The 16,157-nt window shown below is 40.6% G+C and overlaps 1 protein-coding gene and 1 pseudogene across 2 annotated transcripts in view; one reads left to right on the top strand and one right to left on the bottom strand.

Moving 5' to 3' along the window:
• Positions 1-4,069: 4,069 nt before the first annotated feature.
• Positions 4,070-16,157, bottom strand: part of NOAZFP (nucleolar atypical zinc finger) — a 30,543-nt gene continuing 18,455 nt past the window's right edge. The window contains exons 9-10 of one of the 2 annotated variants that reach the window (XM_045798929.2): positions 15,824-15,941; positions 4,070-14,674 (exon numbers count right to left, since the gene is read on the bottom strand). In XM_045798929.2, coding sequence (XP_045654885.1) covers positions 14,400-14,674; positions 15,824-15,941 — 393 coding nt within the window. In that variant the 3' untranslated portion in view covers positions 4,070-14,399. The remainder of the gene's footprint in view (positions 14,675-15,823; positions 15,942-16,157) is intronic. The other variant, XM_045798930.2, reaches the window with a different exon arrangement.
• Positions 6,623-8,301, top strand: LOC123793059 (lanosterol 14-alpha demethylase pseudogene; annotated as a pseudogene).

Raw genomic sequence — 16,157 nt, 5'->3', positions numbered from 1 at the left:
GTGATTGCTCACTAAAAGACATTGGTGTGGCAGGTAGAATCTCTCCTGACACTTGTTTGCATTATATCCTGGTGACAATAAGTGACAATAAACATTTACCAAAAATAACGAATTGGCTTTAGTCAGTTCATAAAACCCAGATATATTAACTGGGTTTATATTAAATAATCTCAGTAACTGTCTTCCTAAATAAACACTTATTTTTCAATACCAGTAAGATATAAAATTAAGTTTAAGAAGATTGGAGAATCAAGTCCAGAGTATTGTTGTTTTTGTTTTTAAGAAGGAATCTGTGGGGCGCCTGGGGGGCTCAGTTAGTTAAGCCACCAACTCCTGATTTCAGCTCAGGTCGTGATCTCAGAGTCATGGGACGGAGCCCCGCACTGGGCTCTGCGCTCAGCAGAGAGCCTGCTTGAGATTCTCTCTGTCCCTCTCCCTCTACTCCTCTCCCTGCTCGCTCTCTTTCTCTCTCTCCCTTTCTCTCTGTAAGATAAATAATTCTTAAAAAAAAAAAAGACTCTGCATATGTGGTGATATAACGTGGTTGTAATGATCACAAAAATTTGACCTATTTGAGTTGACAATTTAAAATCCATAGCTGAGTAATTTATATTTTGGGGTTTGGAGTTTGCATTTTACTACATGATAGTATTGGACCATCTGAAACTTGAGTTTCATCATATGTATAAGTTTGTTTTGTTAGATTTATACAATTTTTTAGTACTTGAGAATGTTTATCTTTTAAAGCCAGGTAATTAAAGTCATACAAAATGAAATTAATAGATTAAATTTATAAATGCTATTTAAAATATTTGAAGATGTTTTATTAACTAAGCTTATAAACAGAAACAAACATTTTTCAAAAACTCCTTAAAAGAGATTAACATTTGCTATATTATAAATAGAATGAAGAGATTTAAAAGCTGAACTTTAAGGAACAAAAGTGCATGACAATATGGTAAGTCAACATATTAAATATTGCATTTTTAAGCCAGAAATCAACACAATTTCTGTGCAAAATGACAACAAACTAATCTCAAGGACACCAAAAACTCAGATAAGCAGATAACTCCATCTGAAAATCAAAGTAATATTTAGGAAAATTGATCTTATGTCCAGGCACAAAGGACTTCAATTAATTCCAGTTTTACGTGCTACTGGAAGCCACCTTGCATAAAATGCAGGCCTTAGAAATAAAATACCGATTTAATTATTACGGAAGGTAGGATTTCACAATTATGAGTGTTAGATATCCTTATAAGCAACCCTGCTGCAATTACTAAAAGAAAGATAGTGATTACATTGTGGAGATCATGAATAGGCATCTACAAGACAAATGAAAAAATTGCTGTCCCAATGTTGTGCAAATAACGTTGTACCAATGTCCCTAATGGGATAATAACACTTTCAGTGATAGTATCATTCAAAAATCCAAAAGGGCTAAATCTTAAATGGATGTATTCAGGGAAACTATATTCAAGGACTTGAAAGTGGCTCTACTGAAAACAGCGACTGACATCGAAGGCCACAAGTGAAGATTTTGCATAGAATTATTTCATGAAATGCGAGAATGGAAAAATTAATATCTCTCCATTCATATATTATTCTGTTAATTGTGTGATTATTAATATGGGCAATCAAATTAACAAGCAAGCGTATATTTAGCTAGTTTATCTACATCCCTCAAAGTGTGTATTTTTCAGTTGCTAAAATAAATTTTAAATACTTTTTCTTTTGATCTCCTCACTGGGGAGCAATGGCCAGGAATGGGGATGGGGAAGGGACGGTCAGTGAGGCAAGAGGAAAACTGGAGGAGTGTGATATGGTAGAAAACAAAGGACAAATGCCGGAGGAAAATGACAGTAGTCATCAGTGTAAAATGCTGATATAGGCTAAGGACACAAACAAGGAGCTGATCCTTGGGAGCAGCATTGGTGATCCCTGGTACACTCGTCCAAAGTAGTCTGAGAAATGGGCACAAGGGAAGAGTAAAAGCCAGACTGGCATTAAGAAAAAGGGATGAGGGGGGTGACATCACAGACTCTAATAGTCTCTTTGACGTATTTGCTCCCACTGCTAAAAGGGGCATGTGTGGCCGCGACGCCACCAACCATTTCTGCCATAGGCTTTAAGGTTCCCCCAGCAGCCCCCCGACTGGACCAGGGAGCCCTGGGGGATCCAGTTCTTCCTCTTCTTATGGGTAGCCGGTCTTCCTCACTGTCTGCCGCAGTCATGTTGGTTTTCCTTATTTTCCCGTGGTGTAAAGAACAAAACTCTTCAGTTATCCTTAAAAATGACGTCTCTGTGATGTAGTTTGCTAACATAGCGGTGTGCTCTGATGTCTATTTCTAGATTTAGCTCATGGTTGAAATATAAACGAAGGTCACCGGCAGTGCTGCACTCTGGCATTAAAAGACATCAGCAGGCTAAACAGTCAGAAATTCTCTGAAGGCCAGCCAAAGTAAGTGCCTTTTTAAAATGAAAAGTGAGTAAATGACAAATGCCAGGGAGAAAAAAAATCTCTGATTTTATCAGTGAATGCCTTATTATTCAAGAGGTAGTCTAAAGTGTTATGCAAATGCATTTACTTGAACTACACATGATTATATCCTTACTTATTAATGGCTCTCTTAGCAGCTAATACATTCTTTCTAATGGCGTGTTTTCAGCTGGAATAGGATTCCTGCCAAGGCAGAAAGCTGATGGACAAGTTGTTTGATCTCAAATGAGAACAGACATACTTCTACTTTATTTCTAAAAAGTGAAGGCAACATCAGAGGCTTCCTATTAAAAGTTAATCCTTGAGTTGGAGAAGATCATTAAGAACAAGGACTGGGATATCGTTGCTATTCTATGTAGACTTATGGGACACATTTTAATAAACGATATTTCTTTCCTGTATTGTTCTCTACCATGACCATTTGGTTCCTATTTGGGCTTTTCTTCACCCGCCTGCCCTGTCCACACACCCTACTTTCACGGAAGAGAGACACTGAGTGGGCATTTCAGGCTGGTAGTGCTTAAGAAAGAATTTTTCATGGGGTTCAGCCTAGGTCACTAGGGTTCTGCACAGAATTAAAGCAAAATCCCTACCTGATTAAGAAAGTATAACTTTGCTTTTTTCTCTGTATATTTATTTTATTCAGTGAGGGTAGCTATTATAATGCTAGATTCTGGTACAGCTTGGTCACTTCACCAAGTAACATCATTTGGCAACAGGTTAGGTTTTCTTGTCCAAGTAAGTGAATAAAATTTTTTTAATCCATGAATCACTTAAGTTTCTTATGTTTCAACCGCACGACTTGGTCATATTACAGGCTATGTGAGTTCATCTATCAATGCACATTAGTTACTGCCATGCACAAGGGCCTTAAGAATATTTGTTGAAGGGAATGAAATGTTTTTGCTTTTAAAAACCTCTAAGTGAAGAAGCTAAACCCGGTACCTACTACTACCACTTCCAAACCACTATCGGAAGATGAGCGTTTTAATGAGCAATATTTTTGGAACGCCAAGCTAGTGGAGTAGGCACTTAGGAGGACATTCAAAAGTTCAACAAAAAAGACTCGTACCTTACCCCCAAGAGCTTTTCATTTTTAAAACACATTGACAAGCACACATAAAACAAAACGGGGATTTCAACGAAGAAGGACATTTTGTCAAGTTGAAAGACAAAGAAGATCAAACGTTTTCTTTAGACTCAAGTTCAAAGCTGGGTTGAGAGGCCTGGGTGGCATATGAGACTGAAATTCTAGGGGAAAAAAAAATCTTTTCTTTAAACTTTTCTTTTATCCAACAAAAAGAGTTTCCAGGACAATAAAGCTTCAGTAACACTGTTTTTTAGTGATTGTCTAGTGGCATTAAGTACAACATTTCTTTTTAAAAATAGAGATCCTGCTGGAGTGGAGAGGGGTGGGAAGGATGGGGTGGCTGGGTGATGGACATTGGGGAGCGTATGTGCCATGGTGAGCACTGTGAATTGTGGAAGACTGATGAACCACAGACCTGTACCCCTGAAACAAATAATACGTTGTATGTTAATTTAAAGAAATAAATAAATGGAAGAAAGAAAAAAAAAAGAGAGAGATCCCGTCAGCAGAGTAAGATAATTCGATGAGCTCATCCAGTACATTGTACACTCATGGGCTTAGAAGGCGGTTTCCCCACATCCTTACAGGTCAAAACTATACAGACTACGTGAACCCTGCTTTCCTTGTGTTTCTAAAACACTCTTCTTCTCTCAGAGGTGAAGAAAAACTTGAAATCAAAGATTATAATCAAGTAAACAAAGAACCCTTTATACTAACTTTGTATAATACACAATATACCAGCTTATAAAGTTATTACATGGGCAACATGTAAATCTCAAATTTTAAAACAGCATTATGTGTGTGTGCACCCAGTTTATAATTTTGATTCTACTATATTGTAGTCATTTCTGGCATCAACTCTGTGAAACTATTTTTCTCTGTACAGTTGCATGAGCTATTTAAAGAGTCTGTTGCTACTTTTACTGTCTTTTATATCTATGCTTAGCTCATAGGTTTTGCACAAAAAGAGCTATGCCCTCCAACTGGTAGATCCCATGGACCTGTGGGGGTCCACGATTACATTCTCAGGGCTGTGCAAGTCTCAAATATGAAAACCAGTCACAGAGCATTTCTTCTCTCTCTGCACATTGTCTTATATTCACTCAAGTGTGATTCTCACACACATCAGCCCAGGGAGACTCTTAAGTAATGAAATCTTACTTCTCCAATGTTTAGAACGAGTTTGTTTTGAGATTTAATAACTTAGTCCTTAGTCTACAAAAAGCTCTTGGTAATACTGAATAAAGAACTTCAGAAGCCAAATATAACAGCCATGATGACTGTCGGTATCGACAACTTGACATTTTTTTGCATTGTGGCCTGGGAATAGCATTCCAAAGAATAGAGCATTCCATGAGTCAGTTTCAAGTTTCATGACTGTAAACACAAAAGATGTGCTAATGTTATGGGGGACTTCCTGCTTTCTACCCTCTACTTTTTCTTTTTCTTTTCTTTTTTTTAAATTTTATTTATTTGAGAGAGAGAGAGAGAGAGAGAGAGAGATCACGAGCAGGGGGCAAGGGTAGAGGGAGAAGAAGACTCCCCCTTGACCAGGGAGCCTGATGTGGGACTCAATCCCAGGAGATTAAGACCTGAGATCAAGACCTGAGCTGAAGGCAGACACTTAACCGACTGAGCCACCCAGGCGTCCCACTTTCTACTTTTTCTTTTTGACATGTTGTACTGCTGTAAATTTCCATACCTAACTTAGAGGTTAGCCAATTACTACTTCACAGTCAACTCTGGGAGCATTTACATTTTGCTTGGCAATAATAACTGTTCTATGTGAACACAGTTGATCCTGTTATCACATGAAACAGGCCAAAGTGAGGTTTCAGAGAGAACTCAGTGGGTGAGTTCTGTGTTGCCACGAACTTAGTAGCTTAAAGCAATGCGAATTTACTATCGTGAGGTTCTGCAGGTTAGGAGTCTGACACAGGTCTCCCCACACTGAGATCGAGGTGTTGGTGGGGTAGCCTTCCTTTCCAGAGACTCCAGGGGAGTATCCGTCTCCTTGCCTTGTCTGGCTTCTAGATGCTGCCTGCATTGCCTGGCTCGTGGTCCCCTTCCTCACACTCAAAGCCAAAAAGGGCATCCTCTTCACACCACAGCACTGTGACCTCTTCTGCTGCCTCCCTCTTCCAACCGTTAAGAACCTTTTTGACTGCATTAGGCCCATCCAGATAATCAAAAATACTCTATTTGAAAATCGGCTGGTTAGCAAACTTAATTCCATCTGCTACTTCAATTCCTCCTTGCAATGTAGCTTAACATATTCAGTTTCCTGGGACTAAGACGTTGACATCTTTGGGAAGCCATTGTTCTGCCTACCATCCTAGGATTCTTAATGCTGCCAAAAATCTAAAGATCCATCCACGAGTCAGGTATGTATGATTAAGTTAACAAACGTTTATATGATAGTATTCATTTCCTGTAGAGATACAGGCACAGCTATATACAATTCTAAAAGAAGAAGAAGAGGAGGAAGGGGGGAGGAAGGAGGAGGAGGAGGAGGAGGGGAGGAGGAAGAAGAGCACAGTGTTTAAATAGTTTGGATAAACTTAGCAGTGCTCTGTGGAAGACTACTGAATAGGGTGAAGAACTAGAGGCCCTTAGGGTTCTTTGAAATCCACTGGGGACCTACAGAGTGCTGTTCTTCTATTTATCCCTTCCTCTCAGACACCACAGAGCCATAGAGCTTAACTTTTTTAGGGTATAGAAATAAGAAAAAAAATGCTACCCAAAAGATCCATCAAAGCTACAGGATTCTCACCAAATTAGCCTTAGGATTTTTCTTCTCTGTATATGGAAATATAACTTTTAAAAGTCTTTTTTTTTTTAATCAAAGATCTGGAGACCTGGGGGTCCAGGCCACCTCTGGACCCCCATCTGCTGTTTTCTCTGGCTGCACTGATTGGGAGGAGTGGGGCGACCTTGGCCTCCAGCGTCTTCTGTGAACCATGGTGCCTGCTGCAGGGTGGTGATGCTGGTGCTGGGCTTCCTACAGGTGGGCTGGTGGTGCTGGGGAGACCATGGAGCGGGTGGGCGGCGGCAAACTCCTACCCCCCTATCACCACTGCTGATGGCCGGAGCCTCGATGCTTGGCCTAGTCTACCTGCTCTGCCCCGCAGTCGGCCACCTGGCCCCCCTGCCAACCGCAGAGAAAAGTCCAGTGTACATTACTCTCCAACACCATTCCTTAGACAGGCCATAGCATTTGGGAAAAGTCCAACTGAATTCCTAGGAAATGTATGAGAAGTATGGACCTGTATTTAGTTTTACCATGGTGAGCAAGACATATTCACTTACCTTCCGGGTAGTGATGCTGCCGCACTATTTCTTAACGGTAAAAATGAAGACCTAAATGCAGACGATGTCTACAGTCACCCTACAACACCTGTGTTTGGGAAGGGAGTTGCACAGGATGTGTCTAAGCCAGGGTTTTTTTGGAGAAGAAAATGTTAAAAAGTGGTCTCAATTTGGCCCACGTTAGACAGCACGTTTCTATAAGTGAAAAGGGAACAAAAGAATACTTTCCAAGTTGGGGATAAAGTAGAGAAAAAAACTGGTTTGAAGCTCTTCCTGAGCTCATAATTTTAACAGCCAGTCATTCCTAAGTGGAAAGGAAATCAGAAGTCAACTCAGTGAGAGAGTGGCACAACTCTGCAGATTTGGATGGAGGTTTCAGCCTTGCGGCTGGCTGGTGCCAGGTTGGCTCCCTTTGCCCAGTTTCAGATACAGGGACAGAGCTCATTGAGAGATCAAGAATATTTTCTGTAAAGCAATCCAGAAACAAAGAGAGTCAGTAGAAAACACTGACGACACTCTCCAAACTTTCCTAGCTTCTACTTACAAGGATGGGCATCCTTTGACAGATGATGAGGTGGCAGGCATGCTTACGGGGCTGCTCCTGGCAGGGCGACATATGTCCTCAACCACTGGCGCCTGGATGGGCTTCTTTTTGGCCAGAGACAAAACAGTTCAAGAAAAATGTTACTTAGAAAACAGTCTGTGGGGGCGCCTGGGTGGCACAGCGGTTAAAGCGTCTGCCTTCGGCTCAGGGAGGGATCCCGGCGATCTGGGATCGAGCCCCACATCGGGCTCCTCCGCTATGAGCCTGCTTCTTCCTCTCCCACTCCCCCTGCTTGTGCTCCCTCTCTCGCTGGCTGTCTCTATCTCTGTCGAATAAATAAATAAAATCTTTAAAAAAAAAAAAAAAAAGAAAGAAAACAGTCTGTGAAGATCTGCCTCCTTTAATTTATGACCAGCTGAAGGATCAAAATTTCCTTGATCACTATATAAAGGAAACATTAAGACTTTGACTTCCTATGATGACCATGATGAGAACGGCCAAAACTCCTCAGACTGTGACAGACTACACCATTCCTCCAGGACAGCAGGTGTACACTCCTCCCCCTGTCAGTCAAAGACTTAAACACTCCTGGGTAGAACGTCTGGACTTCAATCCTGACTGCTACTTACAGGACAATCCAGCATCAGGAAAGAAGTTTGCCTACGTGCCATTTGAAGCTGGGCATCATCCTTGTACCGGGGAGAATTTTGCTCATGTTCAGATCAAGACAATTGGGTCCACTACACTTTGTTGTATGAATTTGATCTCATTGATGGATACTTTCCCACTGCGATTTATACAACCATGATCCACACCCCTGAAAACTCAGTTATCTGATACAAATGCAGATCAGAGTGAAATAGGCTGCAAGGAACTAACATGTGACACATCACTGTAAACCGCAAAAGCATTTGAAGATGACGGAGTTTACGAAACAACTCCTGGGGTAGTCGTCCTTTTTTTTTTTTTTTTTTTTTTTTTGAGTGTAATTTTAAGACAGCTAGCTTAACTTAGGGTTTTTGTATTTTCTTAACCAAATGGCTCCATCAAATCTAATGGCACTTTAGATATTTCCTAATAGTTTTATGATGGATATTTACCATCTATGCTTTATTTAGGGAAATCAGGCTCATAGTAAAAAATTATTTAGGGGGATGTTGGTAATTGACAGATTCTAAACACAGTTTCCAGGTGTTAACCTTAACAACACACATAGCTCTTGGCAAGTAAGTTCAGGGTATTCATACCTCGGACTAGATCTGCAAGTATAAATGCCCACTGAGATACTTGGAAACCTTAGGTAAACATTACTTGGTAATGTTTGTGTGTGTGAGTGAGTATGGGTGCAAAGGGAATAAACTCACATTTAAAGCCTTGGATAAAAGAGAATCCCATCAATTGTTTTGGTGTGATGATACTCAGCAATGATGGAGTTACGTTGTAGAAAAATGTTCTTTGAAATTTTAACCGGAAACATTGTCTCCAGGAAATTGAGAGATCTGACAATGACTTAATAATTGTATTTCTTAAAAAAATAAGATAATTATTAATAATTATTAATACTGAAGACATGTAACTTGATCTAATTGCTAAGTAGTACATATTTATTCACCTTATAAATTTGTATCTGGATCCATGTGGTCACATGTGTGTGAAAGCCCAAAATAAAGTCTGAAGGGATCATTTTTGTTCTCTTCGGCTCTAGGTGGTTTCTTGCTTTCTCTCTGGAATCTAATTAGGGATGTTTCTGTTATTAGTTCTGTTTATTAAAACTTAATTTAGGTTAACCATCTTTTTTTTTTTTTTAATTCAAAATCAGAGATCAGGAACTCTGGCTTTAAGATAAGGGCAGTATGAAGCAGGGCCCTTGGGAGTAGGACCACTGGTCCCATTGTGTGAAGCCTCCGCTTAAGAATTGACTCAAATTATAACTGGGGACCTGACTATATACCTGTCATTTAACCACATGGTCTGTTTTTACTAGATAGGGCCAAAATATTTTCCCTTATGTATAAGGGAAAGATGCTGGAGGACTTATATTAAACTATTTGTGAAGGCAAAATCTCTGCTGTCAGAGTTTTTCACATTAAAATGATCTCTGAGGGAAAAAAAAACAAAGATCACTAGTTGCCATGATTTCTCCTGACAAATAAAAACATGGACTTACATTAAACTTGCAATGAATGTAATTTTTATAATTGATATCACCTAAATGCAAAGTTAGTAGTAAGAATTATTCTTATTTTACAGATGGAAGACCACTGACAAGATTTTTTTAAGGCAAGATGACTGATCTAACTATGTTAACAGTTAGGAATAGATACAATACTACAACTAGATTTTGGTCATCCCTTCTTTCCTTGGTAGATTAAAAATACTAAGAACGCTAATATTAAGAATCCTTCTAAACATGGATGGAAAATAATATGTCGATGTAGGGACAGCTCTACAGAACTAGTTACTGCACGTCAGCCCAACTGGAGTAGCGAAAACCAGATTTACTCTCTCACCTGGAAAAACGGGGGGGAGGGGGGAGCAGGGAGGACAAAATACATGAAATAATAGTTTCTAAGTCACAGGACATCAAGTATTGAAGGGGATGGTGATCCCTAAGAGATAAGAAGCTAACAAGATGAGCCTTACAATTGCCCCAACTGACTGCCTTAAGAGTTTACAAGTCACCGCACAGGGAAGGAGAGCCAGAAGGAGCCCCGCAGGCGTCCTGAGTGGAGGAGAAAGACTTGAGTCTGGACAGACCTGTGGCTAGGCTTCTCCATGCAACACAGGAAAATTAGCATATTGCAGTTAGCATATTATCTTGCCTTCCCACAAAGATTCTTTATCAGAAACACTATGTTTTCATTCTACTTCCTTATTTAAAAATGCTTCAATATGTCTAATTTATCATTGTACTGATTCCACAGAATATGATTAAGGATTTAATATATTAACTTTCATCCTTTGAATTGTTCCCATTAGGAACAGAAGTAACCAGGATCATCCCGTAAAGCACAGGCGTGCATGCTGTATGGACTATTCACATTCTGAAATGGAGCAATACATTCCGCAGGAGCAAAAGCCTGTAGGTGACTCATAAAGGTCACCCTCACCCACATCATTACAATATCCCAGCAAAGAGTTTGCCAAACCATGACCAAAATGAGGAGGAGAAAAACATATCTGCCCCACATTAAGTGTCAGCTCCTAAATTCTGTACAGAGATATTAGCTTAATAGCTATTTGTCATAGTTAGGTCATACTGAGCCCAAAAAGCCCAACCAGTTACTCAGGCATTAGCTGCATGCTTTGTTCTGGGGAGGGCTTGATCCAGCCAAGGCAGCTCTGGCAGCGGAGCAGACCCCAGGGGCCCCTACTACCTCTGCTCGTCTCAGTGGCTTAACCCAGACCCTCATCCCCCAGGGATCTAGTCATCATGCCCTTCATAGGCTGGGTGGATTGCCATGTCCATTTACGGTCACGAGGGGGCAAAGGAACACCTAGAAAACCCAATGCCACTCATATTCCTGTCACCATCATGTAAAAACAGCCTTACATCCTCCTGATGAGAAGGGGCACTTATCTCTGCCCAAGCCGATCTCTTCTCACCTCTTGTCTCTGATAAAAAGCCAAAAATGGTTCACTATCCAACCCATCACACATGGATCGTCTATTGGGAACACAATGGAAGAGAAGTATGTTTGATTCAGTGAGAATCTGTGACTTGAAGGGTGATATAAAATCCTTGCAGAGTACTGCCTCTGAGCTGCTGTCTCAGTGTGTCTTCACCACACACACCATGACAACATACCCTCAGGGAAGAAGTTTCTGGGTGGCGGAGTATGTGATACTTTGGGATCCCATGGTTACAGGCCTATTCCTGCTCTTCCTTTGCTTTCAAGATGATCCCCCAACCTGACATAGTGTTAGCTGGTGTCTCATCTCAGTAAACTGAACACTCCATAAGCCCTCAGGTACTGATGATGTTGGATGAGGCCCTCCAGAAAGAAGAGCAAACCCATTCTCAGAATGTGTGTCTATTCCACTGAGAACAAACCACTGGTCTTTCTAGAATGGCTGGTTTGACCTGCCTCATAAAGCAAGGATGCATTCATCTGTTGCTCACAGTGACATTTTGCTGTGGGGGTAACTACGCCCACTTTGGTAAGCTGGAGTCCATGCTGGCCCAGGAGATGTCTAAGTCTGTAGGTGCAGATGACATGACCTTCCTCTAGAACCCCAGGGGGGTGGCATTTGAGTCTCCTGCTGCAGCTTGCCACACATGCTGCAAGATACCTTTGACCCACAGTTACCTCTAATACAGTAGCACCTACCCAGTGATGCAGAAAGCAGGGCTGCTGACACTGCAATCTAGACCAGCGACAGAGCTCTTTCCTGCTGTGCGCCCTACTCAGAACGGGCAGCCTTTTGCATCATCCGGTAAATGGATCAGAACACTACCCTTAGATGTGAAGTATCTGCTGCCTCAAAAACCCAGAAGCCTCACCAGGCATCGTGCTGACTCAGTTCACAAACTGAGCAGTGGATGACAATTTTTTATTGGATGACCATCCTTCAGCCTCCGTGTTATCCATCCTTGATCTTGTCTAATGGTACGAATGGAGTAGTACTCTCACTGGCTACCCAATAATTTTGCCCCTAAGGGTGGTCTATTGTGTTAACCTTCTCCCTAACTCTCTGCAGGCCAGACCCCCCAATAGCTAACCATTCTCACCTCTGTAGTCATTATAATTGTGCCCCCTGACTTTTGGCAATTAGGCACTGCCACTGGGCCGCTATTAGGTTCAGGTTCTTATCACCCATTACCAACAGCATTAAACTTTGTAATAGTTTGTTTCTATTGTCACCAGAAGCCTACAGTTACCACTCAACTACTTAGCAGCCCTTGTGGCCCTCTCAGCAGTTACATGTCTTTATGGCTTTGTTAGATGGTTTGTCTGGTGGGCCTACTTCTATGAAATATAATCGTCTGGTGAACTGTCCAACCAAAGATAATCTATCCATTCCAGCATACCCACTTCCTTCAACTTTTAATCCTTCCTCCACACTCTGTCACAATAATATGCTCACATTTCAACTTTGCTTGGAATTAGCCATTGCTTTTTCCATGCTTCTAGGAGCCATCCTGGTAGTGAGTGTACACCATCTCCCAGGATCCCAACCAGGGCGTTAAATACTATTAATTTAAGATCGCTCTTATCCTGCAACCCAAGGACCCTATGTGGGTGCTATTAAAATTCTATTAAATTCTCCCCTAGTTTACGACCTGACTCTCTTGATCTTCACCCTGCTTCCTGTCTCATGTACTCCTCAAGCTCCTCCCAGTTCATGCTAGCCAATTCTTGCAGCTCCTTTGGGGTAGACTCTGTTCTTCTCTGCAGGCCCAGCACCTCTCCAGCTGAGTTTTCCTTAACCTGAATGATAGTTACCTAACCCTGATCAAGATCTAGTAGCCTGGAGATAGGACAAGTCCTAAACGGGGCACCTTTTGCTTGGGGAGAGAGCTCTGCATTGTCAGCCAGCTTGGAGGCGGGGCGGGAGTGTCTGCCCTTACCAGAGAGGGGTGGGCTACGACTATAGGCTCAGGAAGTTCACCAGTCTGCACAGTGAACATCTTCAGCAGCATCCATTCAGATGCCTCCACCTCACTTGTCAGGGTCCTGGGTTTGCCCAAAAAGTGCCCTGACCACCGCATAACAGACCTGCCTCCTTGGCAACTGTCTTTGAAGTCTATCCATACAGACTATCATGTCCTGTGCTTGGGCCTCACCTTTCTCAGCGACCCTGCTGCAAGAGATGAAAACTAGCTCCTGTGCATCCAGAGGCCCTCTGGCTTTAACACCTGGCTTCCCCCGGCCCGTTATTGCCCTCAGCTGTTCATTACGTTTCTATAGAATAAGAATGGCCTAGCAATAGCCATCCAACCCTTTTATCCTCACAGCTACAATTTTCTCCATCCTTCTCAAATGCCAGCCGACGCACTAACACATTCCTCTCAAGGACACCATCCCAATCCATCGCCAGTGCAAGGTGTACAATTGGAACCTGTGCCAGCAACTGCCTGTTCTCCACTTCCACAAGTGATGGGGTCTGGCCGCATAACTCTGCCATCTACCACTCCATTAATCTCTTACCGATTTTGCACAGCAGATGAAAAATGAAGTTTATACAAAAATATTGAAAATGCTTTCCAAAATAAGTTTAAAAAGTTTAGAACAAGAACTATCAAAAGTATATAAGTGAAATACTAGATTTATTCAAAGACAAATGCATAATGCATCTGTGTAATACTACCGTCTCTGTCTCTGTGTCTCTGAAAACTAGCTCTGTAGTCACCTTTGTCTACGCAGTTAGGCATTAGTAACAGGTACTGTTCAGGGCATACACTGTGAAAAAAAAAATGAATGAGTAATTGCTAAAACATACATATCATGACTCCTTAAGATAATATGAATATTTAATGAAAATTCAGCATTTAACATCTGACCCTCATCCTGTGGACCTACAAGGAAAAATGCAATAATTTGTTTTACCCATTACCATCTTACAAAATCAGACAGAATGAATATAAGCAGTGTTTTTTAATAAAAACAGCAATTTAATTTCAATCAAATATATTACCACCCTATTCTTTTATCCTGTATATGTATCTAATTGGCATAACCTACTGATTACTGAAATCAGTAAAACTCCAATCCATGATGCTTCAATTGCTTGGATCAATAAACATCTCACATCCGGAATTCATTTTTTCTTACACTATAAGCCTGATTATCAGTTCCTATAAAAATGCTATGCCCTAGTCCTTGCCCCCGTGAGTGGAACTAGTCTTCCGCACAAGGCTAAGTGACAGTACTTCTGAACATCCACACCCAATTCATCAAGCACACATATTCTGGCTCCTCTCAGACACGGTCACCCACGGGCAAGCTGCTCTCCTAGTTGTCTTGTTCCTCATAGTGAGCATAACCACTGGCATAGGTCCTTCCTAAATTCAAATTAGTAAATAAATCTGATGACTCAGCATCTGAATCCTTTCCAACTTCATCTTCCTCCTCTTCATCATCCTCTGCTTCATCTTCATCTTCCTCTTCATCATGGTAGCTGCTATCACCATACTTATCGGAAGAAAGGTTCTTCCAATAGGCATCATACCCAGAAGCTCCATCTCCCTCTTCGCCTCCAGTCTGCCTGCCAAATTTCAGGGAGCGTGCTGCAAAAGACAGATATGTACATGGCACTTTGTTCCGATTCTTTACATCCTCACTTTCCTCTACAGTATACAAAATTGTATGAATTTGATTGGCTGCTTCTTACTCCCATTTTCCTAATTTCCTCACTTAGTACTTCACTGGAAAGAAAGGAGACCTTAGTAACAGCCATCAGTTCTATCCTACTCAGAGTCTATATACATACCATACATAACAAAAAATAAAGACAACACTGTCATTTCACTAAATCTAGAAAAAGTTGGAAAACAAAATAAGAACAACAGCACTCTCTAAACAGAATTCAAATAAGGCATGTTAAGAACTAAAATGCTCTTCATTTGATGGATTAAAATTTTATTTTCAAATCACAGAACTGTTGATTTCATGTCATTACATTTTTCTTAAGAGAACTACTCTATACTTCTGGTGTCCGACAAGACAAAGCCCTTCATTTCTTCTAAGAGGCAATATGGTTTAGTGCAAAAAATCAGCAAAATCATCAGTGTGAGACTCACTGTACAACTACATCTTTGATTAAACAAAAGTACTGTCAGAGTCATTTAGAATTCTGGTTCCACTCTATGGAACCATCCATTCTATGTTTCTCTTTAACAAAATTATAAGCTGTGTTACTACAAGCTTGTTTGTAGTAGTGTTATTCCTTCATAGAAAAGTTATATAAAAACCACAAAACAATTTCCTATAGTAGTGATATATTACATAATACGCATAGCTGCTCAAATACCACACACCTACAAAAAGCTTCAGAATGAATTCCTACTTCCAAGCACTGAAGATTACCAGCACTCGAATATTAAAGATTTATAGCTGCTCAATTATTTAACAAGGAAAGCTTCAGCAAAGGCAGAAAAATCACTTTTTGGTCTTAAATTTCAGTATTCACTATGTCATTAACTGAGTCAAATGCCAAATATCAAAGTGAATGATGGTGTATTTCTTAAGTTAAATTGAGAAACTTCACCCACAAATTTTCCAAGGCTGTAAAATTCCATTTGCTTAAGAGAACACATTCATCTTTTCATATACGAAGAAGAGGCAAAAACAAAAATAGAAAGAGGAAAAAAAAGAGATAAATCTTGTCTAAGCAAGAAAGTAAAATCACTCTATTGATATTTTAAGAAGAGCCTTACTTGACATGCTGAGATCCTTAGTTTCCTGAGTTTCGTGTCCACATTTGGGGCAGGGAGGCTGTTTTCCTTTTTCTTGCTTAAACACTTTGCTCCTTGTATGATCATCACAGAAACAAGCCTATATAGGAGAAGTAAAAATAAGCAAGTAAATAAATAATTCAAAAAATATACAAAATTATCATTCAATATTTCCAGGAAATTTAAAGGCAGTTTTGTTAGGGTAGAGATTAAGACTTTTGTTAGGACTGGTCACACTCCTGATTTAAATTTCTTAAGGGAAATAGTCTTTGCCAGACCTCTCTGAACTATGACCTAACATAAAGCAGAAACTATA

The sequence above is a fragment of the Ursus americanus genome, chromosome 13 (genome assembly GCF_024610735.1).
Source record: "Ursus americanus isolate L20-20 chromosome 13, mUrsAme1.1.p, whole genome shotgun sequence".
In the NCBI taxonomy this organism is placed as follows: domain Eukaryota; kingdom Metazoa; phylum Chordata; class Mammalia; order Carnivora; family Ursidae; genus Ursus; species Ursus americanus.
Note: the sequence above shows the minus strand (reverse complement) of the source record. Positions and strands in the feature narration are given on the sequence as shown.